A 26,812-nucleotide genomic window follows, 5' to 3' on the forward strand; every position below is an offset into this window, starting at 1 on the left:
GAGACTTCCCTGCCCAGGCTAGCATCCGATCACTATCCTCAAATCTCAGTCTCCTGAGTAATTTCTTTCTGATGCCTATTTGACTATCAAGGTGAGAGGGAGTAGGTTTTCAGGACCTCAATTCTGAGAAGGGCTTTGGAGATGCTCAGAAATTCTTAAAAAGCCTTTGAAACTCTTCCAAGCACAATTCATATTCTCTCTAGGTCCCTACTTTGTAGGAAAGTATGAAGGATGGCAGGAAGGATGGAGGGAAATCCCATCACTTTATTTCACTTAATCTCTGAGCAGTCTTTCTGGTAGAAATTATTCTTCCTACTTTACAGATGGGGAAACTGAGGTCCAGGGTTATTCAGTAACTTGTGTAAGATTATGCATAAGTAATTGAATAAATGACAGGCCTGGATAAGAACTGAGTCTATTTTTAAAGACCATCCTTTTACTACTTGGCTTCAGTTGTCTTTCCTGGGGTCTTGCCATTCCTCTTTCAGGAGTGAAGAAGGAGGATGTGGTTTGGATGAGGCTTCTGGAAAGTAGTAGTCACAATGTGATGAGGAAAACAGTCTGAAAGCCTAAGAGGGCAAGGAGGAGGATGTGGGATCTGAGGACCCCTGGCCATAGTGTTGAAGACCAGCCATCAGCACAGGTAAAAAATGGTGCTGGAGGCTAGAGCTCAGCAGACTGAGGCATCATGGCAAGAAATAATCTTGCCCATGAAGGAATCCTTCACCTTCCAATAAAATACTGTCTCTACAACATTGCCTGTGGGTTCCTAAATTAAGTCCTTTTTTATTATGACCTTTGTTAGCATGCTTTGTGTATTTTCACTTACTCATCCCCAAACCCTTTCAGTGGTTTCTGGAAGCTTCCTTAACTTTGCCAGACACAAGATGCCTGCTCTACGGTGCTAGTCTGAGTTGTAGCATTTGAAGAGGACCCTTTACTTGCTTACTTCAACAGCACATATGCTAAAATTGGAATGAAGATGACTCCTGAATATCAACAAATTCAGTTGAGCAAACTTCTGACAACCAGCAGTACGACAGGGGAAGCCAGAGACTTTGGACAGAGCTGGGATCCACACAGGCTCTCATACTTCCTGCTTGTATGGATTGGGGAACCCCAATCTCTGTACTTCCAATTGTCTCATCTGTTCAAAATGGAGTAAGAATTCCTCCCTACTTGCTTGTAGGGAATAATCAAAGACATAAATACCGACATAAATTAGTGATTATGATAGACACTGATGTTTTTCTTTTTGGTCAGTCATGTGGCTTGAATTCAAGGCCTGGGCGTAATCCCTGAGCTCTTTTGCTCTAGTCTAGTGCTCTATCATTTTGAGCCACAGTGCCACTTCTGGTTTTCTGGTGGTTAATTGGAGATAAGAGTCTATGGATTTTCCTGCCCCGGCTGGCTTCAAACCACGATCCTCAGATCTCAGCTACTCCCAAGTAGCTATGATTATAGGCATGAGCCACTGGCACACAACTTAGATGCTGACTTTTTAAGGCCTGGATTGAGCAGATACTTCAGTTATGCTCTAGAGCTACAAAGCAAGATATCGCTCTTAATAGACCTGGTACATAGTGGAAGAGTCAGGCTTGAGGACAAAAGGAAATTTCAGAGGAAGCACCCCAACAACAACACATGGGCAAGGCAGAGATAGGGCTGAGAAAGGGGAAAGAAGCTCAGTTTGGCCAGAAGTGGAGTGAGGCAACTTCCTGGAGGTGCTGATCGAAGCCCTGGGTGGATACCAACTTTGGTAATATGCAACCACAACTTGATTGGCCAAGATTACCCAAAAGGATGTCAAATGTTTATTTTGTGGTCTCCTTGCTCTTAGCTTCTGCCTTCAAAACAAGTCTTTCTGTTAAAATCAGAGGGCCTCCCTCACAAGGTATCTTGGATTCTGAAATAATTTGATTCTAGTCTCCCTAAATTAACAGCAACACACAACTCAAAGCTGGTTAGAGTTGGGGAAATTGGAGGGAATGGTGAACAGAGAGATTAAAGTTCTATTATGAAGTGGGAAAAAGCAGATAAGAATCAACATTTCTGAGGACCTAAGACAAACTAGGAGCTTCTATTTACATATTATTTGCTTAATTCCTATAGCAGTCCTAGGGTGGTTTTCCATTCTCTGTTTTATTCGAGTAGGGCTGAGTATGGTGGTGCGTGCCTATAATCTCAGCATTCACAATTTAAGTATTTAAGATATCTGAGCAGGATTACACAGTTAAGTAGGCAGTAGGATTAGTATCGAAACTGAAGTTCTGGTTTTGATTCCAAAGCTCATACCAGGCAATCTCCCAAACACATCTTTACACAGGCCTCTCCGTTCCTTCCTTTTCTAATATCAAAGTGTGCCATTTTCAAAGTTGGTAATACTTTTCTAAATGAATGCTATTGTTAGCATTGCCCAAATGGTATGTTTTAAACACTGACAAGAGAGACACAGGAATCTTTCAACATAACTGTTGCAGATGGCTCACATTTGTAGCCCTGACAGCTTCACTCTGCAATATGGCTTTGTAGCTCCTCTCACTATGATATGTTTATATATTTATTATTCACTTTCTCTTCTTTATGTCTGGACTGCTCTTGGGACTGACTTTGGCCAATAGAATACAGCTCAGAGACCCAGTTCTTGGCTAAGGTCTCCAGAACTCTGTACGAGCCTGGTGACCCCCTTGGTCCCTGACATTCTTAGACAAGTTGGCTGGGACCATGTGAGATATACAGAATCGAACTCCAGGCATCTGAGCTGAAGCTATCCTAAACAAGACAGCCTTTAGCTAGTTGTTGTTCCATCCTTCAATAATTCACGCATATTATCCAAAAGGAATTCTCCAAATTTTTATCATTTTAATGGTTAAAGCAATTAATGGTTCACTTCTCCAATTTGGACTGTTCTTAGGAGAGCTGTTTTCTTGAGGTCTCCCTTCATCATGTAAAAAATACCCTTTATCTTACTTTCTATAATTCATGTCTTCCCCTTTTTTGATAACTCCCTTGTTTTGATGGAGTGCCTCCTGTAGGAGTTGAGAATGGGTGAGGGGACTTGGAAACTATGCATTTGTGAAATGTCTTTATCTCTTGTGGTTTAGCTACATTAAAGTTCTGGCTTGGAAACAATTCCCTCAGACTTCTGAAGTCACAGTTTCATGGCCTTCTTTCTTCCACTGTGGCTGTGGAGAAGTCCAATTCTATTTTGATTCTTTTCCTTTTCTTTCTCTCTTCTGTTTTATTTGTTTGTTTGTTTGTTTGTTTGAAGCAGTGTTTCTCACTCTATACCACAGGCTGGACTCTGAGTCTTTCATCTGCCTCCTCATGCAGAGTTGAACCAATCCCTATTCTTATCCTCCATATGATGTCTATTTTTCCTTTCTAAAAACCTGTGGGATTCTCTCTCTGTCCAAAGCGTTAACAAAAATTTAGCTAGTGTCACAGTGCGGGCCTGGTTTTGTCCATTTTACTCAACACTTTTCTTGATCCGTAGTTAAGCTATCCAGGTTCTTAAATTCTAGGACATTTTTTAAATTTATTTCTTGGATGATTTCTTCTACTCTATTCTCTATATGTCTTATTATTTGAAAGTTAGACTTCCTGAGTATCAGTCTTTCCAGTGCATTTCCCTTTGTTTTCATTTCTTTACACTTGCTCTGCTTCCAGGGACATTTCTTCAACTTTATCTGCCATTCTTTCCCTTGAGTTTATTTTTTAAACCTGCACTTTCATGTTTAAACTACAAAAAAAACTACCTTTTAAAGCATTCTCTGAATGTTCTTATCTGAGCATTGTATTCTTGCTTCATATTCTGCCTCTTATCTTACTGAGACTAGTGCTTTTTCAAAAAAACATTCTGTGAATTATCTGTATCTCTTCTAAGTTGTTTTTGCATACTTGCTTGAGTCACTGTCCTTAATATTCTGCTTGTGCGTGGTACCCATGACTCTCACTCATGTTGACAGTGAACCACAGTTAACCATCAGCGAGTCTTAAAGAGAATAGAGATCCGATGTTTACTGTGAATTCCTACTCCATTTCCTTAGGGCACTACCTAGTTAGTATCTTTTGGGGTTTCTCTCAGGTATAGACAATTCCCAGAAAGACTGATCTTTTGCCTGGAGGACATAGGGCTGGTGGCTAGCATTCTAAACCCAAGGAGTTAGAGAGTACCAAGGAGTCTTCTTATGAATGGTTTCGTGATTTCAGTGCAACATTTACTATCAACCATGAAAGTCTTCAACCAGAGACTCTCAATTTTGCTTTCTCCAGAAAACACCTTTCTGTTTTTCAGTGAGGATTGAGAAGAGATAGCACTCAACTCCATAGAGTGTGGAAGGAGGCTGGGTCCTTATTACTTCTTAGATTTAAAGCCTTTCCTTATCCTAGCCCTACCATCTCCTACATTTCCTAAGCCCTTTGGGAATTCTACTATAGAAATTTGGTTGTTTCTCAACTTCCCTCACTGCTGGCTTAAGAATCAGCTCTTCTAAATTTGCTCAGCAGTTTACCAATTAACCATCATATCCCATCTTCAACGTCTGGCTGCTGTGGTCTCTTCTTGCAGTTTCTTCAACATGATTGGCTTATTCCTTCTGAGTACAGCTCTTCATTGCCTTTTTTTTTTTTTTTAATTGTAAAGCTACTATACAGAGGGTTACAGTTACATGAGTGAGGTTATGAGTACACTTCCTCTTGAACATTGTTACCCCCTCCATTGTTTTCCCCCTACCATCCCCTCCCTCCCTCCCTTCCCCGAGGTTCTTTTTTTTTTTTTTTTTGATTGTGATTAAATGATTACATAATTTCAAAGTCACAAGTTCATTCTAACTTCCCTGGAGCAAATTGTCTACCACAGTCTGTAATATATAACAGTGTTCACATGTTATATACCATATTTGTGATCAGCAGCATGGGGATATTTAGTAGTGGTTCAACCAGATGAGCGGGAGTTCTTTGTTTCTTAAGTCCTGTTAGTTTTGTCGTATCACCTAACCTTTTGGATTTAGCATCCACTTATCAGGGAGACCATGTACCATTTGTCTCTTCGTTCTTGGCTTACCTTGCTCAACATGATTCCTTCTAGCTCCATCCATTTCCCTGCAAATGCCATTATTTTGTCATTTCTAATGGCTGCATAATATTCCATTGTGTATAGATACCACAATTTTTGGATCCATTCATCTGTGGTGGGGCACTTAGGTTGTTTCCATATCCTAGCTATTGCGAACAGTGCTGCAATAAACATGGAGGTGCACGTGTCCTTGTATATTGGTTCCTGTTGTTCAGGGTAGATGCCTAGAAGTGGTATGACTGGGTCGTAAGGGAGGTCAATCTTTAGCTTTCTAAGGACCCTCCAGACTGCTTTCCAAAGTGGTTGTATAAGTGTACATTCCCACCAGCAGTGTAATAGGGTTCCTCTTTCTCCACATCCCCTCCAGCATTTGTCGTTGGCTGATTTGTGGATGTGGGACATTCTGACTGGGGTAAGGTGGTATCTCAGGGTTGTCTTTATTTGCATTTCCTTCACCACCAGGGATGATGAACATTTCCTCATGTGTTTCTTTGCCATTTTTATTTCTTCATTTGAGAAGTCCCTCTTTAGTTCCCTTGCCCATTTAGTAATTGGTTTGTTAGGTTTGGGAGGGATTACTTTCTTGAGTTCCCTGTATATACAGGATGTTAACCCCTTGTCTGATATATTGCTGGTAAATATTTTTTCCCAATTAGTTGGTTGTCTTTCTAGCTTAGTTGCGATAGATTTAGCTGTGCAGAAGCTTTTTATTTTAAGGTAGTCCCATTTGTCAAGTCTCTCTCCAACTTGTTGTGACCCTGGGACTCTGTTCAGGAAGTTCCTTCCTGTGCCTATTAGTTCAAGTGTCTCTCCTACTCTGTCCTGCAGTAGTTTCAGAGATTCAGGTTTAATGTTAAAGTCTTTAATCCATTTTGAGTTGATGTTGGTGCATGGTGATAGGCTGGGGTCCACTTTTAGTTTTCTGCATGTTGCTGCCCAGTTTTCCCAGCACCAGCGGTTGAAGAGGCTGTGTTTCTTCCACTGTATGTCTTTGGCTCCTTTGTCGAATACCAGCTGGCTGTAGGCCTGTGGATTTATATCTGGATCTTCTATTCTGTTCCATTGGTCTTCGGGTCTGTTTTTGTGCCAGTACCATGCTGTCTTTGTGATTATAGCTCTGTAGTAGAGTTTGAAGTTCGGCATGGATAGCCCTCCCATATTGTCTTTATCCCCTAGAATTGTTTTGGCTATTCTAGGTCTTTTGTTGTTCCATATAAATTTTTGGACTGTTTTCTGTATTTCAGTGATGTACGTCATTGGGATTTTAATAGGAATTGCATTGAATTTGTATATTAGTTTTGGAAGTATCACCATCTTTACTATATTAAGTCGGCCTATCCAGGAGCATGGGAGGTCTTTCCATTTCCTAGTGTCTTCTGCAATTTCTTTCTTTAACTTTTTATAGTTCTCATTAAATAGTTCTTTTACATCTTTGGTTAGGTTAATTCCTAAATATTTTATTTTTTGGGAGGTTATTGTGAATGGGGTTGCTCCCTTTATTTCCCTCTCTTCCTGTGCGTTATCAGTGTATAGGAAGGCAACTGATTTTTGTGGGTTTATTTTGTATCCTGCTATTTTGCCGAAGTGACTTATGATTTCTAAAAGTTTGGGGATGGAGTTTTTGGGATCGTGGAGGTATAGTATCATGTCGTCTGCAAAAAGGGATAGTTTAACTTCTTCTTTCCCTATGCGGATCCCTTTAATGTCTTTTTCTTGCCTTATTGCCCTGGCTAAGGGTTCTAGGACTATGTTGAAGAGGAGTGGAGACAGTGGACATCCTTGCCTTGTTCCTGTTTTTAGGAGGATTAGTTGTAGCTTTTCCCCATTAAGTATAATATTGGCTATTGGTCTGTCATAAATGGCTTTTATTGTTTTTAGAAATGTTCCTTCTATTCCTATTTTCTCCAGAGCTTTTAGCATGAATGAATGTTGAATTTTATCAAAGGCCTTTTCTGCATCTGTGGCGATAATCATGTGATTCTTGACCTTGGCTCTGTTGATATGCTGGATTACATTTATTGACTTACGTATGTTAAACCATCCCTGTGTCTCTGGGATGAAGCCTACCTGATCATAGTGTATTATTTTTTTTATGTGTTTCTGGATTCTGTTAGCTAGAATCTTGTTAAGGATCTTTGCATCTGTGTTCATCAAGGAGATTGGTCTGTAATTCTCCTTTTTGGTTGGGTCTTTGCCTGGTTTGGGGATGAGTGTGATATTGGCTTCGTAGAATGAGTTTGGGATAGCTCCCTCCTTCTCTGTTTCTCTGAAGAGCTTGAGGAGTATGGGTATTAGTTCTTCTTTAAAGGTCTTATAGAATTCTGCTGTGAATCCATCTGGTCCTGGGCTTTTTTTTGTTGGAAGACTTTTGATAGCTTCCTGTATCTCATTATAGGATATTGGCTTATTTAATTGGTTAACTTCTTCTTTGCTCAGTTTGGGTAACTTGTATTTCTCTAAAAATGCATCCATTTCCGCCAGATTTTCTTCCTTTAGAGAGTATAGCTTTTGAAAGTAGTCTGTTAGAATTGTTTGGATATCTTGGGTACGTGTTGTGATGTTTCCCGTGGCATCCCTAATCCTATTAATATGGGTTTCCTCTCTTCTTTTTTTAATTAATCTTGCCAACGGGCCATCAATTTTGTTTATTTTTTCAAAGAACCAGCTTTTTGTTTGGTTTATTTTGGTTATGGTTTTCTGATTTTCTAATTGGTTAATCTCTGCTCTCAATTTGGTTATCTGGCTTCGTCTAGTAGCTTTAGGTCCCATTTTTTCTTGTTTTTCTAGCTGTTTTAGTTGCAACATGAGATTATTTACTTGGTCTGTCTCCATTCTCTTGATGTGGGCACTGAGGGCAATAAATTTGCCCCTCAGGACTGCTTTTGCTGTGTCCCACAAGTTTCTTTGTGAGGTGTTTTCATTTTCATTGAGTTGTAGGAAATGCTTTATTTCTTCTCTGATCTCTTCTGTTACCCAGGCCTTGTTAAGGAGTATGCTGTTCAATTTCCATGTATTAGAGAAATTTCTGCGGTATGCTTTGTTATTGAGAGCTAGCTTGATTCCACTGTGGTCAGATAGGATACAGGGGATTATGTCGATCCCTTTGTATTTGCTTAAGTTCCTTGCATGAACTATGATATGGTCTATTTTGGAGAAAGTTCCATGAGCTGCTGAGAAGAATGTGTACTGTGTTGTTTTAGGGTGATTTTTTACTCGGTAGATGTCAGTTAATTCCGCTTGAAGTATGGCCTCACTTAATTCGGTAGCTTCTTTGCCAATCCTCTGGTTGGTAGACCTGTCCTTTGGTGAGAGTGGCATGTTAAAGTCTCCTAGTATTATCGTATTGGGATCTATTTTATTCTGTAAGTTTGAGAGCATTTGTTTAACATATCTGGGTGCACCGATATTTGGGGCATATAAGTTGATGATGGTTATATCCTCCTCTTGGATTGTTCCCTTTATTAATATGTAGTGTCCGTCCTTGTCTTTCTGTACTGATTTTAATGAAAAGTTTATTTTGTCAGATATCAGGATAGCTACACCTGCTTTCTTATTGGGGGAATTTGATTGGTAGATCCTTTTCCACCCCTTCACTCTGAGTTTGTTTGTATGTTTGGCTGAGAGGTGGGTCTCCTGAAGGCAACAGATGGATGGGTCTTGTTTTCTGATCCAGTCCTCAGTTCGTTTTCTTTTAATTGGCGAATTCAGCCCATTTATATTAAGAGAAAGTATAGAGAGATGCATTGTTGTCCCTGCCATTCCATTTTCCTAAGTTTTTCTTCTTTCCTTTCCTCCTGTGCTTGCTCAGTTAGACTTTGAGTAATGCCTGTTTGGGGCAGGTCCCAGTTCCTGGTTGCTTTCTTCAGGTTGTGTCCCCCCTCTTAGAATTCTTTGTAATGCTGGCTTAATGTTTATGTATTCATTTAGTTTTTCTTTGCTATTAAAAGTTTTCAGTTCTCCATCGAATGTGAATGCTAGCTTTGCCGGGTATATCAGTCTGGGTTGGCAGTTATTGGCTCTCAGGGCTCGTATGGTGCTTTCCCAGGCTTTTCTTGCATTCATTGTTTGTGTGGAGAGATCTGCAGTGATTCTAATTTTTTTCCCGTTGTAGTATAGCTCCTTCTTCATTTTTGCTGCATGCAGGATTGTTTCCTTATTATTCAGATCCATCATTGTTACTATTATGTGCCTAGAAGTGTTTCTCCTGGGATCTTGCTTGTTGGGTGTTCGATAAGCTTTTGTGATGTAGTTAAGATGGTCGTTTTTGAGGTGGGGAAAATTTTCATTGACTATCTTGTTAAATAGGTGTTGCATTCCCTTGCTCTGGAATTCCTCACCTTCGTCCACTCCGATTATGCGAAGGTTAAATTTTTTAGCATTATCTGCTTGCTCTTGAATTTCCCTTTGGTTTAATTTGAGTGATTTTTCCATATCTGTCACTTTTTGGTCCAGTTGGTGTATTCTGTCTTCTGTATCTGACACTCTACCTTCCATTTCATTCACTCTGTTGACCGTGGCTTCTATTGTGGTTTGCATGGTGGAAATGGATCCCTTTATGGATTCAATGTTGGTTCTCAGAGTACTGATCTCACCTCTCAATGAGGTGAGATCAGTATGCATTACCTCTAATTTGGCGTTTATCTCACTTCTTACTGAGGTTTGTGCAGCTTCTATTTTTGCATCCAACTTTTGTTTGATATCCTGTATATCTTTTGATAGTTCATCCTTGTGCTCTTTCAATTTCTGATCCATTTCTCGCTTTATTTCTTGAGTCATTGCCTCCAGCAACCCTTGGATGTAGTTTTTGTCTTCCATTCCTGCTTTGCTCCCACTGGGGCTCTCCCCTGCGTGGCTGCTGGCTTTTGAGGTGAGCTTGCTGTCCTGGGTAGTGGTAAACCTTGTGATTTTTCTCTGTGATTTTCGCATGGGGGTTCAGGAGACTGCTCTTCAATCTTGTTTTGGTGTGTCTGTCTTTGCTTGGTTGCTGATTCTGTATTGGTAGAGAGAGTCTGTGCCTGATCTGGATTCTGTTGGGAGCCTATTTCCAGCTGCTATTCTGACTTACTTAGGATTCTCAGCTCTCTGCTGTAGCAATTCCCGCCTTTGGAAGGGTTGAGCAGCCTAGACTGCTTGTGTTTGCTCCTGCGGGTGCTCTTGGGAAGATCAGATGCTCTGGATGCACTCTCCCAAATACTGGAGTCTGCTATGGGCTCCTGATGTGTTTTTGTTTGTTTGTTTTGGGCTGGTTGTGGGCTTGAACTCTAGGTTTGGGTGCTGTCCCTCAGCTCTTCAGCTCAGGGCTGGCACCCTACCATTTGAGCCACAGCCCCACTTCTGACCCTTTTTGCTTTGTTCAGGCGCCGGTCCCCGGGCCTGGTTCCGGCCCCAGCCTGGAGCGCGCTCGTTAGGCCTGTGCTAATGTGTATACCATCTAGGTTATGCAGCCTGGAGGACACAGTTCAAATTTCTTCTACTGTTGGTAGTCTTGACCCAGGGGCGCTGTTCCTGGCTTGGGCATTTAAGCTCCCTTCCAGGAGCGCTCTTGCTCTGGCCTGGCCAGCAGAGTGTGCTCCACCGGCTGGTGGAGCTCTCGAACAGTTCCCAGTTTTAGTGGGTCCTGTGGTCCGGGTGTTGGGGTAGGGAGTCTAGGTCAGGGTCTGGGGATTCCCTCCAGCTCTGGTCTCCCTTGATGGATTCACTGTCCCCTGTTGGGTACTCACCCTGTAGGTCGTCAGTTGTTGTTGCAATCCGAGTTCAGTTGGGGTGGTTGCGGGCTGGGTTGGGCGGCCCCCCCCGCCGGGTAGTTGCGATCGCGATTGGGCGGGTGGTCTGCCGACAGGTCCCTTTGTCGTGCTGCTGGTGCCAGGCGGCTTTGGCGGGATGGAGCCTCTCCGCTCCGGTGGAGAGTGAGGGGTGGGGGTGGGATCCTCGTGGAGACTCCGGCTGGTAAGTTTCTCTGTTCCTGGCGATCCGCTGTTCTGCAATCCGGTACCTGGTGATCTCTCTTCATTGCCTTTTTAGAGGCCCTCATAAGGGAATGGAAGTGACTATGTTCACATCTCTTTCTTTCATAGGAGCCTAGGAGTCACTCTGGGCTTTTATGACACTAACACTGCACAGTATCTCATTTAGTATGAACAATATAGATCTTACAATTGTTCACCTCCTATGGAAATATCAAATTTTCTCCAAAGAACTGTAACTGATGGAAATTCATAGGTTTTCTTCTCCCCCTTTCTCTCTTTCTAAATATATATTTTTTATTAATTCACAGACACCGGACAGCCGCCAGCAGAGAGAGTGTGACAGGAGCCACAGGTAGAGATCCTTTGAGTATCTCTGAACCTAGGTGGGTCCTCAGTCACACTGTGTTGGCCCAACATGACTAGATTTTCATCGTCCTGTTCCCACATAGCATGTAAACTGAACAAGTCTGACCTTGGAGAAGGCAACTCTTTGTAGTAGAGCATAGGTAGGAAGGGACTAGGAGATAACAACTACCTTTGCTAGCAGCTGGGCCAACACATCCTTCCTTCAAGAGGAATCTGACAGAGGCTGACAAGGTGGCTCATTGGTAGAGCACTTGCCTTGCATGCATGGGTTCGATTCCTCAGTACACATAAGCAAAAAGAAAAAAAGCCAGAAGTGGCGCTGTGGCTCAAGTGGTAGAGCGCTAAGCCTTGAGCTGAAGAGCTGAGGGACAGTATCCAAGCCCAGAGTTCAGGCCCCACGACTGGCCCCCCCCCCCAAAAAAAGAGGAATCTGACAGATTGACCTTAGGGCGACTATGGTGACACTAGTGGAGGAGAGAGCTTGAGTATTTGTACTCTTGTGCCTAATAGTCATTTATTGATAGTGGGAATTATTTCCCCGCTGCCTTCATTCTACAGACTGAGCTACAACAGTCAGGGAAAGTCTCCAGGCAAAGGCTTTCAGGGGAAATGGAAGGAAGTTGAGTAGGTGGAAGGAAGTTTTCCAGGGATGGGACAAAGGCTCTAGAGACATGGCTGCTAATGGCAGACATTGGGATCTAATGGAACACACATAGGCCATAAATGTATCCCACATCTGGTCACTAATTTGAAATGATGGGCATGAACCCCAACCAGTAAGCGAAAGGAAATCTGAAAACAGAGGAAGACAGTATGGTCCAGCCACGTAGGAGATGGGGAATATGACAGAGAAGAGTCCAAGAGCTTTTGTTAAGATCACGATGCTAACAGACCCAGAAGAACTGGCTCAGTTCTTAGAGAGGGAGAATGAAGATGTCTTGCAGAGCTAGAAGTTCTTGGCATCATTACATCCATCACCATCAAACTAGCATAGTCTTTCTCTCCCCATGTTGTTGGGTTCCCTTGAACTGCTTGAACCATTGATCTAGTGCATGTAGCTTCCTCATCTAGATCTGAAAGCCCATCCAAGACTGGCCTTTATTCTTATAAGTCTACTGTAAGAATTTCTACTCCTTATCATTTGGGCTAACACTTTCTGGCAGGCAGTAACAGAGGTTTTCAAGTTCCTTTGAGAAATGGAGAAGCAGCAACCATGTTCTTGCATTAACATTCAGTCCCAGAGGCAGGGACAGCACAGGCCATCTGTTGGGGAAGGGAAGTCAGGCTGGGCCCTACTTCTGTATCCACTTTCCAGTGTCTACCCATCCTTCAAGCCCTTCACAGTCAGGATCCTCCCTTGATGCAATACCCTTGGGTGAGCTATTTCACTCTCTATTTCCCAAGCCCCTTCCACACCATCAAGAAAGCTCAGGAGTTATGGCTGGCCCCATTCCCTCTAGACTAGGAGCTTTAGAGTGAGTGAAGAGACCAGGAGTGTGGTTTAACTGAATGTGCCACGGCTTTCTTTTTAGAAGAAATGACTGAGTCTCAAGTCACCTTGAAAACATTTGATTTTTATGTTTCTGTATCCCTAAATGGCCACATAATCATTGTTCTACCCCTTGCTACCTCCCACCCCCCTTAGAGACTCTTGAGTCCATTTCCTTCAGTCTTTTAATGTTAGCTTTTATTCCAGTTGTGGCAGTATTGAATAGATGCCAATCACAAAATCGATCCTGGGCATTATAGATCTCAATGTCCAACTTTTTGAGAGTTTCTGCTGGAAATATACGTTTAGTTGGGCTATACCATATGAACACCATAGTCATATACTATATGAACTTGAGGAGTATTGTGCCTCATCTGACTTTTCACCCAGACCAAATGTAAGAAAGTCCTCAGGATATATGGAAGAGTTCTAGTTTCAGGGAAAATGATCTCTTAACTCTCTTGCTGTTTTGCAAAACAATTCAGTGCAGGCCCATTTCTTTTATACATAAGACCTAGTTGAATGACTTAACCAAAATACCTTGGCAAATTATTAGTAGGAATGACATGTAGTCATTTGTTGATAATTATGTCAGATAATCTCCTAACCTAAGCTAATAGTTGGAACTGTCAAGAATAGTAGGGAGGTAGTCCTTAGCTGTGATATTTGCATGACTTTCCATGTGTTCCAGAGAAGCTAGGGGACAGGTAGAGCCTGAGATAGCACACTTGCATTCAGGTTAAAGAGCCTGAGGAGCCTGTCTGGAGGAAGACAGACACAAGGAAGTTCTTAGAAGAAATATTTTTATTATCAGCAGAAGAAACAATAGAAGGGTCTGATGCACATTTACTTTCAACTTAAAAAAGAAAAAGAAAACTAGGCAGCTGAATATGGAACTGGCCAACAGCATTTCCCAAAATAGAGAAAGGTTTGTTTTTTAAAAAAAAAAAAAATGTCATAGTGGCTGGGCATTGGTGGCTCACTCCTGTAATCCTAGCTAATCAGGAAACAGATCTGAGGATTGTGGTTCAAGGCCAGCCCAGTCAGGAAAGTCCATGAGACTCTTATCTCCAACTAACCACCAGAAAACCGTAAGTGGCACTGTGGCTCAAGTGGTAGAGGGTTTGCCTTGAGCTGAATTGCTCAGGGACACTGCCCAAACCCAGGCCCCACGAATGACTCTCCCCCAAAAAAATCATACTAGGGGTAGAGAGGTGGATTGCAAGAGAGCAGGGACTGAGAAAGAATGTAGAACATTTGTATCTCTCCTTTAAATATATCCTTCAGATCTACTCTTTGTAAAAACCCAGACCTGATGATTTAGGTGGGAGATTTTTTTCACCCCGCTGGTTTGTTTTGTGACTTGAGAAATATTAAGCATTCGAGCTTCATAAACAAGCGACTTTCCTGAACCCAAGCACCCTTGCTTTATAGATTACAAGTAGCCTTTAGAAATTCCAGGACCAACAGGACATCTTGACTAATGAACACAGGATTTTGTCAAGTGCAAGAATGAAGTTACCTGCTTATCTGTGACAATACCATAATAATGGGAAGCCCGGTAACTTTTGATTATTCCCTAGGCAACTTATCCTGAGCAGTTGTGCCTTGGAGACAGGCAAGTGGCTTATTAAATCGGAAACAAAGGCAGCCATAAAATAGTCAAACAGGATCCACCCTGCATTCTCCCTCACCACGTATGATTAATCAGTGGACCTCTGACTATAGTGTCATTTCTGTTGGTGTCTCCTTTAACTATAAGATATCCAGTGGCATTCTGTTGTCAGTCACTGAAAGGTCAGTGTCTATGAAATGGGATCTCACAAGTGGTAGGCCATGGAAATTAAATGTGACATTCAAGGCTCTTCAGGACAAAGGGTGGCCATAGAAATACTTTCCACTCAAAATTCTGTTTTGTTTTTTTTTGGGTCCGGTCATGGGGCCTGAACTCTGGGTCTGGGTGCTTTCCCTCAGCTCTTCAGCTCAAGGCTAGCACTCTACCACTTGAGCCACAGCGCCACTTCTGGCTTTTTACTTTTTGCTTATGTGGTGCTGAGGAATCAAACCCAGGGCCTCAGGCATGCAAGGCAAGCGCTCTACCACTGAGCCACCTTCCCAGCCCTCCACTCAAAATTCTGAACTAGAATAGGAAAGAAAGCCTTTGGACAGTCGTAGAAATAAAATAGTGCTTCTGTTCTTTGTCTTTGGTGAGCTTTGGCTATGTGAGTCTGAGTGTGGCACCAGAGCTCTGAGATGAATGGATGACCATTCTCAATCATTCTCATGAGTTATGGAGACCCAGCTTCTGCTGGGTACATGTGAAGGTACATGGGTACGTGTGAAGAATCACAGCACAAAAGGTTACAATGGAAGACATACAGATGTTTATTATGAATCAGGTTAAACCTTTTTATGCCTCTGACAAAATAACCTAAAAAAAAACAACAATCATATATTGATCAAAGGGCTTTCAGGGCTTAATATTTCCAAAAAAAAAAAAAAAAAAAAACCACACAGATAAATAGCTTACTACAGATAAATAGCTTTACCCTTTGGATGTCTCCCAGATGCATCTGAAATTTCCTAGGAGTATCTAAGAGAGAGGTTGTACCATTACACTCTGTGTATGCTCTGATCCCATCCCCCACTGGAAAGCAATGTCCAGGGATGGAGCTGCTGGAGAGGCAATATGGACCCATTCAAATTTCCTCCCAGGGATCAATCCCTCTTAGTTCTGGGGAACTTAGCAAGAACTTAGCCATCTTAGCAGGTAGCTATGACCCGAAAGGTAGGGTAGGGAGATACTGGGATCAGGAACATGTACATGTATCATTTGTTAGAAGGCATTCTTAGCATACCACAAGGTGAGCAAGGCCTCCAGGTGGGAACTGGAACAGTCAAATTCTTGTGGATAATTGTTTGGGCTCTCATTTCAGAAAGCAATGTTTTTTTTGTTTTTGTTTTTTTGTTTTGTTTTTTATAAATTGGACCTGACTTTAGGGGGAAAAAAAAAATACAAGAAAACAAAAAGGAGTAGAAAATTTTATGCTAAAAAAAATCCCCCAATAAAACAATCAGTAGCACATTGCATCTGTTAAGTGTCCCAGTTCCCTGTAATAGTTTTATCTCCAACTATGTTTTCTTTCCAAAATCACGGCAGAGATGTTACACCCCAATCTTCTCATCCGCATTCTGCAGGTTCTGTGTTTCATCAGTTGTTGTAAACTGATCTGGGGTTTCCGATGACTCCTTGTTCACCAAATGCACCATTTCCTGAGACTTGCTGGCATCTCCATTGAGTCCACTTGGCTTTCTGTCCTCCACGGTCCCATTACCATTGTTGATCACCAGCTTTTTCTTCTGTCCACACCTATTAATTTTTAAAAACATTGTATGAGAAAGGGTGCAGTTGGGCTGGGAAGGTGGCTCAGTGGTAGAGTGCATGAGGCCCTGGATTTGATTCCTCAGCACCACATATGCAGAAAAAACTGGAAGTGGTGCTGTGGCTCAAGTGGTAGAGTGTTATTCTTGAGCTGAACAGCTGAGGGACAATGCCCAGGCCCAGATTCAGGCCACATTACTGACTCCCCCCCACAAAAAAAAAATGAGAAAGGGTTCAGAGACATCATCATGATCATCACCATCTTCTTCATTGTGGCAATCATCATTACTGTCTAACATGACCTTCATATGTGCCAAGCAGAGTTAGGTACCTTCTATACTTTCTGCTAATTGACTCGTGACAACTGACCCTTGTGTAAGTGAGGTACTTGTACCATGAGGAAAAAAAATAGCATCTGGGAACTTGTTAGAAATGTGAATTTTCAGCCTCACTCCAGACCAATTGAATCAGAAACCTCTTGGGGTAACACCCAAGATCTGAGGTCCTCAGAAGGCACACGATCAAGTTCAAGAGTCAGTAATCACAACTCTGGGAATCCAGTGCTGATATTATCTCCTTATTACAAATGAAAAGATCTTGGGCATTAGAAAATTCAATAATACTCTTAAGTCATTGAACAAGCAATAAAAAAAAGTCAAGATTGAAACCCTGGTCTGTCTGACTCCCAGCTTCTCATTCTCTTTCTACCATACTGAGAAGTGGAAATATTTGCTTCTTGTAAGCACTTTGGTAGTTTCTGAAGACTGAGATAAACCATTCACCATGAGGATAGTAAATCATTCTGATATGTGTATTCAACAAAGTCCCACAACTTCCTCTCTTATTCAACACTTTTGTCAGTATTATTCCCACACAGACAGAAAAGAATAAAACAACATTGTTCTGGAAGGGGAAAGCCATATTGATTTTTCCATAACATTGGTAAACTTTTGTACAGCTTGACATAGGAGCTAACAATGTAACAGAGCCTAAGTCACTGTTGCTTCAAGGTTTCTTGGTAACATTACTCAAGATTCAAAGAAGGTCTTCCAAAATGGAGCATGACTTTGGTCTTATCTTGAATATTGATAGGATAGTGTTTGCTCGATTCTTCCAACCTGACACAATACTTCCTATTTCCTATAACATGACCACTACTGCATACATTGCAATTAGATTACACTGAATGGGAAGCAAAGTCATACAACTTAACAACTACAAGTGAGCTGCAGAAGATAGAATGTGGACCAGCATTTGTTAACCACTTCCTGAATTCTAGACACTGTATAAATAATCCTTAAGCTGACAATCTTAGCAATAATCCTACAAGGAAGCTATTATTCCATTTTACAATAATGGAAACTGAGGCCCAGAGAAACTGAGGTCACACAGGAGATAAGAATGACAGAGTTAAAATTCAGATCTAGAGCTCTATGACCAAATGCCCAGGAAGACACTGTCCAGCTCTAGCAATGCTGTGGACCATCTGGAGGCTTGGAAACAGTTTGAAGTTGGAATTGTTCACTTTGCCGCTGGATATTTGGAGTCGTATAGACAAAGCCTCTATTATTCATGCTCACGGGCCATTCCCTGTAGGATTGCCAAAGCAATAAACTTTAAGCTCTTGTTTGGGGAAGTAGAAATTACACAGCCTCAACAGGAGGTAGATCCTGTATCCTCTGGCATAGGTTGGGGGAAAGGTAGAAGAAAAGATGCTTCAATTATGGAGTAAATTTATATATGCTGTAAATATTGATGAAGCCTCCATAAACAGACAGCAGGGTGCATGGACAAGAGCAGAGACTTTGCCTTGTAAAGTTTGATTTTGAGACCTTACAGCTGTGTGACCTAGAACAACTCATTTTACTTCTCTGACATGCAATTTTCGTACTGGCAAAATTGGGCTATTAGGAGTATCCGTCTCAAGCCTGGTGCTGGGGGTTCATGCTTATAATCGTAGATACTCAGGAGGCTTAGATCTGAGGATCACGGTTCAAGCCAGCTCAGGGAAGGAAAGTCCCTGAGACTCCTACCTCCAATTAATCACAGAAAAAGCCAGAAATGCTGCTGTAGTTCAAGTGGTAGAACAGCACTAGCCTTGAGCAAAAGGAGCTTAGGGACAAGGCCCAGGCCCAGAGTCCAAGGCTCAAGACCAGTTTTAAAAAGAAAGAAAGAAAGAAAGAAAGGAAGAAAGAAAGAAAGAAAGAAAGAAAGAAAGAAAGAAAGAAAGAAAGAAGGAAGGAAGGAAGGAAGGAAGGAAGGAAGGAAGGAAGGAAGAAAGAAAGAAAGAAAGAAAGAAAGAAAGAAAGAAAGAAAGAAAGAAAGAAAGAAAGAAAGAAAGAAAAGTATCAGTCTCATAGGATGGTGAAAAGCCCTTGAAACAGAGCTTAGACCTTAATAAATGAGTATTATTACTATTAGGTGAAATTATGAATAATGTGGGCTAGGGAACTAAGGTCTTGGACAAACATTTAGAACAGTATCTGGAAGATAGCAAGCATTAAGAAGTACTGGCTGCACTGGGCACAGGTGTCTCACACCTGTAATCCTAGCTATTCAGGAGGCTGAAATCTGAGGAACAGAGTTCAAAGCCAGCCTGAGAGGAAAAAAAAAATCTGTGAGATTTGTATCTTTTTTTTATTACTTTATTGCTTTCTTTCTTTCTTTCTTTTGTCAGTCCTGGGGCTTGAACTTAAGAGCCTGGGCACTGTCCCTGAGCCTCTCTCTGTGCTCAAGGCTAGCACTCTACCACTTGAGTCACAGCACCAATTCTGGCCTTTTCTGTTTATGTGGCACTGAGGAATCAAACCCAGGGCTTCATGCATGCTAGGCAAGCACTTTACCAGTAAACCACATTCCCAATCCCTGAGATTCTTATCTTTAAGCAGCAAAAGGCTGGAAGTAGAGCTGTGGCTAAAAGTGGTAGAGTGCCAGCCTTGAGCACAACAGGCTAAAGGACAGTGCTGAGGTCCTAGTACTGGTGCACGCATGCACATTATATATACATTCATATATATATATATATATATATATATATACACACACACACTCATTGATATATTTATGCTTACATATTTATGTGTGCAAATATATTTATATATAATAGATTATATACACGTGTGTGTGTGTGTGTGTGTGTGTGTGTGTGTGTGTGAAGTCCATGCTATGGACTTTACTGGTTTCCTCTGATTGTCTCCACTTGCCTTGTGTGATACACTATGCCAATGACGTAAAAGGCTTGAAGTAGAATACTGCTCATATTATTCCAACATCTCAAATGTGTTCTTTGGAGGAAAGTTGCCTAATTAAAGTAATACCTATTAGCCTACCCACTGGAGTGGTTGAGACGTGGGATGAAAGATTATGGAAAAGTGATTTGTAAGCATAAAAATATGTCTGTGCATGCAGTGAGGTGGGGATTAATGTTATTAATCTAAATGAAGCTGATTTTGCAAGTGGAGAACACTAGACCTGTAGGATGTAGGATTATTGCACTTGACCTCTGGGTTACCCCATTTCCCTTTGGATTTCTATGTCTCCATTATCTGTGTTCTTTCAAGTGAATACGACTGTTCTTATCAATAACTATCCACTATTGAGTGCTGTAGGCATTTGCTAAGAACTTTTTTTTTCTTTTCTTATTTTAGTAATGGATGGAACCCAGGATGTTGCATTTGCTAGGCAAACACTGCCACTGAGCTACATTCCAGCCTGGTAAGGACTCTTAAAAGAACAAGTTCTGATTGGCGCCTTTTTCTTAGTTATAGGAATGAAGAAGGAATAAGAGAGCTGAAGAGGCTTCTCACATTCATCCCAACGCTTTCATCCAGGAACCTGACAGTAGGACCAAAGCTGCACTTCTACTTACTCACCACTAAAATCCTGACTTAGATTTTCTGATTCCAAAGACTAGAGATCCTCATGGAACCAAGTCCTGCCTTTGTTCCTCTTCCCTTAAATCTTAGGAATCAGCTGATCACACAGTATATAAACAACTAGACTGGGACTTCATCAGGAGAGAGTGGACAGGCTACATGGAGTCTAAATCTATACAATACACTTTTAAGGCATGGTGAAATTTTTGGAACATTGCAACCAATTTGACGTAATCCTTAAAGATTATTAGGGGATTTATTTTATAGTGTTTTAGAGTTGTGCCATATAAGAGAGGGGCCACCAGCCACATGTGGAGATTTAAACTTACTAAACTGAAAAGTAAAATCAGTGCAACTGAAAATTCACTTCTCAGGGCTGGGAATGTGGCTTAGCAGTACAGTGCCTGCCTATCATGCATGAAGACCTAGGTTCAATTCCTCAGTACCACATACACAGAAAAAGCCAGAAGTGGTGCTGTGGCTCAAGTGGTAGTGTACTAGCCTTGAGCAACAGAAGCTCAGGGACAGGGCCCAGGACCTGAGTTCAAGCCCCAGGACTGGCAAAAAAATTTACTTTCTCATGGGCTGGGGGTCTGGCTCAAATGGTACAGCACTTGCTTAGCAAACAAGAGGCCTTGAACTATAAATTTAAAAAGATTTTTTTTTTTTGAAAAAAGAACAAGCAGGAAATTTTACTTCATTAGTGGAACAGGCCACATTCTGAGTGCTCAGGAGCCTTGAATGGATCCATGAAAATGACATAGGGAAGGGCTTCTGTTCTACACAGCCATCCTTAAATCATTCTGATGTTCTGAAGCCTTTTCTGGCAAGGTCCTACTATCTTTTCTCCTAACCAGACATATTAGATAGTTTCCAAGGAGAAGGCATCTGAAGGCTGCTTCTCTTGGGCTTCATCCAGGATCTACCAACCAATTGACTTCCAGAACAATGTACTGTTAAGGAGAATAAATTGAGTACAGTTTGTATTGGGAAGCTGTAATTCAAGGAGTCTGGTTTCACCAAGCACATCAAGGAACACTATTGTGGATTAGGACAAGGGTAGGAAACGCTGAAGAAATAATGGCACTGTTTCCCACCCCATCTGCATCTTTAGGCTGTGGAGACTCGCAGAGCCCTCATCATGGAAGCCCTGGATTCAACCTCATATCAGCATCATCAGCTTAATTCCAATGGCAGGCACTGAGGATGTCCTCAATAAATGGTAGCTGACTGAATGGAATGTAGCAGGCATAACACTGCCACTAAACCTCAAGATTCTTTTAGGGAAGGGACAGCTTTGCATTTTTTTTCCTCTCTACTTCCCTGCCAACCCTGGTAGGCAGAGCAGTTTGCTGAATAAATGAATCCCTCTTGGAGGCCTCATTTTCAACCAAACTTTCTTTGATGCACATAGGATCCTGAATCTCTATTAAATGGAAGGCTCAGAGCAGAAAGTCTCCAACCCTCTAAGAGGATTAGTAATGGGCTGTCAGCTTTAGGAACACAGTACCCATAGAGGGGACTGTGCAGCCATTAACCACCCTTTAGCTGCTTGGCAAATCTGTTTTCAATTATCAAATCAGGACACAGTAATTTATGGCGTCCAAACAGCTACTTTCACGGTGAGGTACTCCCAGTGCTGGATCCTGCCTGTCTCTGTTTGCTTGTTGCTAGGGTAACTGATGGTCTTGGGAGGAGGTGGAGGGAGGCCAGGAGGCCCCTTCTTTGTTGCTGAGGAGACAGGGAGCGATGTGGGAGCTAAGCAGCCACAATGTACGGGCTCCAACTTCTCTTGGGGACAGCTGAGATGCTTCCAGAGAGCTTGCCTGCACCAAAACACAGGCGCCAATGTTTTCATGGTGGCATGTGTGAAGCTCATAGACTAACTATAGGTGCAGAAGTGACATACACTAGGACCTGGAACAGTGCTGACTTTAAACAATAGGAGGTTCACATTTAATTGAGCAAAAGTAATCCAAGGGAAAACAAGGAAGCAGAGGAAAATACAAAGACTCTTTGTAAGGGCTTCCCAAAGTCACGTTATTTAAATTCAACTTGAAAAAAAAAATCTCTTTCTACTTAGTCCTTAGAAGCCCAGAGGAGGTCTCTAGTTTTTGTTCTTTATGTGATTAACAATCATGATTGATATTTTCTTATTATGCTCTAAAAGGCAGAGATAGTACCATAGCTATTTGAACTTAATATAGCATTTTTATTACCAAGGACCAGCAAACAAACAGCATTATTTGATTTTGACAGATCATTACAGAAGACTGCAGCAGCTGGGCCCAGTGCTGGAATTCATTGTTTGTTGCTTTCAAACCAAACAACAAAGGGTCCATAATTCTCTCTACATTTCTCCTAACCAGGGGCATTTTCTGGCTTGTGAGATGATTCCGAGAAACAGTAAAGGTGCCTTTACTTGGAAACAAAAACTCTAATCTTATAAGAAGTAATCTTCAGAGACATTTACAAATAGTTACTATGCACATGGTCAGAGAAGAATAATCCATCTAAGTCTCTGGACTAGGAACCTCTGTAGGAGTACTCTAGTTAACATTCATTTCTTCCGTTGCTAGAATTTCTATTTCCTTTCACTTGTCTCCATGAACAATTGCTTCTAGAGCCTGGTCATGGCTCAATGAGTTATATTTAGTCACAGAAGTAACTATTAAATGATGAGCCTTGGTTGAGGTAGGGAGAGATGGAGTGGGGGGCTTTTAAGGAGATGAAAACAGCCTTCTTGATAGTTCTAGAAAGCTGTCTTTATCCACTTTCCTAAGGAAAGTTCTTCATTTTTCTATAGCTTCCTGTGAGGAAGTTTTTGCAAGGATACAACATGAATTCTTTCAACCACAGCTTCCAGAGAATCAAGAATACTGTCATGACAACAAACAAAACACAGAACCAATGCTTGCTTCTGGTAAGGCTTCTAGAAGGATCCATGGGCCTCAGGCGAAAGAGGATGATGACTTGAGTCTTTATACAAAATTTTGTGAGTCATGAAAACACTCAGTAAATATTTATTTAATGAATCAATGAATGGGTTTATACTTTATGTGCCTTCCAGGTGAGTGAGACATTCCCTCACCTTGTCAGGTAGAGTCTAATAGAGAGTAACTCTGAAAAAGTTAAGAACGATGAGGTTTAACCAGTACTTTAAAGTAAGGGTCTAAAAAAATCATAGATGTTGCCCATCTCTAAAGAATGAGGTAGAGAAGGGTTTTTTTGTTTTTTTGTTTGTTTTGTTTATTTTTGTTTTTAACAAATCCTTGGGGCCTTGTTAAAACACAGACTTGGATACAGGAGGTTTAGGGTCAAGTTTGAGACAACACACATCTGATAAGTTCCTTAGTGCTATGGCTGCTGCTGGCAGGAGCCACACTGAGAATTAAGGCTATAAACCTGTTACATGATTCCCTTCAAAGTTAAAGGCCCCAAGGGGGCTCCTCTTACCTTCGTCGACTGTTGACGGCAATGCAAACAGCAAGAATCAAAGCCAGGGCCAGGAGGGATGCCAGGATGATGAGCCACTCTGGTGTGACAGAGCCAAAGGACATGTGTGAGCTTCCAACATAGACTTCGTAAAAGCAGAGTACAACTGTACAACTGACCCGCTCCACCTTTGAGCCACAGTCAGCACCACAAGAGACTTGACTAAATGCTTGGTAAGAAATGTACATATTATCCTGCCCATGTAACTGTAACTCCTCTGTACAGTATGTTCACAAATAAAATTAAATTAAATTTAAAAAAAAAAAAGAGACTTGACTAAAAAGTCAAGCCAATAGGTAGAGCAATCTAAAAGAGCACTTTTGCTGTGGGTATTTGTACAACAGCTTCTTGTGTAAATCTTTTATCATCGATCAGGATTTTCAAGTACTGCCAGGAGAAATGTGGTTCCAAAATTGTGCTGGATGACTTGTGGAGACTTGTAGATGCCTTTGGTATTATTAAATAAATTAAAAGAAATTTATGCTTCTCTTGAAAGAAGCATTCCTTTCCTATATCTGCTCTATGTTTTAATATACATAGAACCTCAAAATTAGCTGTGAGGATGTTTTATTTATAACAATAACAGTTGAAGACCACCTAATATTCCATGGTAAAAGACTGATTAGATAAATTAGGGTATCTCTATCGTATTAAATACTACAGCTCAAAAGAAAGTATGGAATGATATGGAAAGCTGTGGCCAACCTGCAGGCAAGGTTGATCAAACAGCATGCGTGGGATATTCCCATTTCTTAAAAAACATGTTACGTCTAAAAGTTGTGTGTGTGTGTGTGTGTGTGTGTGTGTGTGTGTGTGTGCATGTGTGTGTGTGTGTGTGTGTGTGTGTGTGTGCGTGTGTGTGTTTCAAAATGGTAGCACAGTGTTTCTGGATGGTGAGATAGATAATAACAAATTTATATTTCCAAATGTTTAGTTGTACTTTCAAGAAAATCTCTGTAATAATTATGTATCATTTGTGGACATTCCGAGGGCCACATGGAGTCCTGTGGATGCTTACTCATATGGGGCGGAAGTTTTAGTAAGTAACACAGTCCTTCTTTGAAACAGGTCAGGGACAGGCCTAAACGGGCATTCAGTTCTACCCTTTCCTATCTTGAGACCATGCACAACAATTCCTTAAACTTGCCATTTAGACTCAAGGGGTAGAGAAGGTGCATTTGATCGGGTCTCTTCTGATCCTTTCTGGAATGTTCTGAGAAACTCAGCTTAAATAAACCTTTTTTTGATTTCACACTTTGAAACTCACCTGGAATTTGGGGCTTCCTTATAGGACCAGAGGTTGTGTTCACTCCACCTTCTTGACTCCCACTCGAGGGTCCTAAGGCAAATAACAAGATCTCTTAGTTCAGGTTTGGAATGCACAGCCAGGTGTTCCTTCCAAAGCTGCATACCAGCCCACCCTCCAACTACCACCATCTACTCTACGTCACTGAAAAGCTATTCATAGATGCAAGCCATAGGCATTTGTAAAGTATTAAGTAACAGATAGCACCTCTGCCCTCTTCTTACAAAGCTCAGTGTGATTAAAATGAGCACTGGGAATGCTATGTTATGTCAGGGAACAAGAGAATTTTCAGGAGCAAATGTCTTGATTCTAGAGTTGGTCAGTCCTGGGTCCCAGGCCTAACTCTGCCTGTTGGTAGCAATGAGTACTGAATCAAGTTACCTGTCTAAGTCTCAGCTTTCTCACTTATAAAATAGTAGCTAATAGAACCTATCATTTTATAGTATTATCTTCTATGTTTAGTTTAGGCAAGTGTGGTCCATAGACCAGCAACACAGGCTTTCCCTGGGAGCTTGCTAGCAACCCAAAAGTCTTAGACTTTGCTCCAAATCTATAAAACCAGTGTCTTCGTGTGATCCCTAAAGCAATCCTATGCTGCAGAAAGCCCAAAGTGCATCTAAAAATCACATTTCATATTCACATAAAGTCAACATGAACATTAATTTTTTAATTGCCCTACTTTATTATTTTTTTCATATCGTATTTTTTTCTGACAGGAAAAATAATAATAAATAAACAAAAAGACCCAAAATAGAAGGAAATATTACAAGACAAGGCAAAACCATCCATGGCTTATCAGAATAAGGAAGATAGCGTGTTTTAAGAGAATCTTGCTGAAAGACTTAAATTGAAAATCCCCCCTCCCCTCTCTCTCTTTTTCTCTCACTAGCTATGTTTGTTTTTTAATGCTTCTTCCACTACTTGAGAACAAAAATTAAAAATATCCCCACATGGGCTGGGAAGGTGGCTCAGTGGAAGAGCGCTTGCCTTGCATGCATGAAGCCCTGGGTTCAATTGCTCAGCACCACATAAGCAGAAAAAAAAAGCGGGAAGTGGTGCTGTGGCTCAAATGGTAGAGCACTAGCCTTGAGCTGAAGAGCTGAGGGACAGCGCCCAGGCGCAGAGTTCAGGCCCCACGACCGGACCAAAAAAAAAAAAAAATCCTCCACATGATCCTTTCTCTCCCCTAGGAAACTGGAAAACATGAAGGCCATGGAAGAGACACATGTGTTTTGGGGTGGTCAACTGATTAAAGCTTTCCTTGGAGAGTCAAATGGTGGATTCTGCACTGTGGCCCCTGGAATCTTGGTTACAACAGTTATTTCACTCCTGTTTATACTATTTGATCTTATTGTTCAAACTCAAAATGGGGCAAACTATTTCTTACCATGAGTCTGACTGTTTAAAAATTCCCCACTCCATTTTTACTGATCTTTCACCTCATAAACCTCGGAGGAGTCTAAGGAACTTTCTTCACCTTCCTCCGAGGGTCCTTGGTTATTGGCAGGTTTTTGCCTGCACAAGTCATGGATGTTGGCCATCTAAACTGGAGATCTTTGGCTTGGAAACCACCTATGAGTTACAATCACTCTTACAGGTCTTCTCTTTCTCTCCCTCTCTCTCTCTTTCCTGACTCATAAGAGCCTTTGATACTTGAAAGGGAGGCCATTAATAGATCATAATCTCCTTAGTTTGATTTTCAAAAAAAAAAAAAAAAGCGCTCCCAGCAAGGAAAGAGCTGGGTGTGTGTACAAGATGAAACCTCCCTTTTGAACAATAGACACCTGCACAGGAGCCAAACAAAAGAGATCAATGCCCACCCGCCTGATTCTCACTTTTGGCAAAAGCTGAAGAGA

At 41.5% G+C, this 26,812-nt stretch overlaps 1 protein-coding gene across 8 annotated transcripts in view; it reads right to left on the minus strand.

The window, feature by feature from the left end:
* Nucleotides 1–15,259: 15,259 nt before the first annotated feature.
* The window catches only part of Cd44 (CD44 molecule (Indian blood group)), an 85,567-nt gene continuing 74,014 nt past the window's right edge, over nucleotides 15,260–26,812 (minus strand). For all 8 annotated transcript variants that reach the window (XM_042691421.1, XM_042691420.1, XM_042691418.1 and 5 more), the window contains 3 exons: nucleotides 24,918–24,989; nucleotides 23,612–23,690; nucleotides 15,260–16,268 (listed from right to left, as the gene is read on the minus strand). In XM_042691421.1, the coding sequence (XP_042547355.1) occupies nucleotides 16,064–16,268; nucleotides 23,612–23,690; nucleotides 24,918–24,989 (356 nt within the window). In that variant the 3' untranslated portion in view covers nucleotides 15,260–16,063. The remainder of the gene's footprint in view (nucleotides 16,269–23,611; nucleotides 23,691–24,917; nucleotides 24,990–26,812) is intronic.

The sequence above is a fragment of the Dipodomys spectabilis genome, unplaced genomic scaffold (assembly GCF_019054845.1).
Source record: "Dipodomys spectabilis isolate Male_0828 unplaced genomic scaffold, ASM1905484v1 ptg000145l, whole genome shotgun sequence".
Classification (NCBI taxonomy): domain Eukaryota; kingdom Metazoa; phylum Chordata; class Mammalia; order Rodentia; family Heteromyidae; genus Dipodomys; species Dipodomys spectabilis.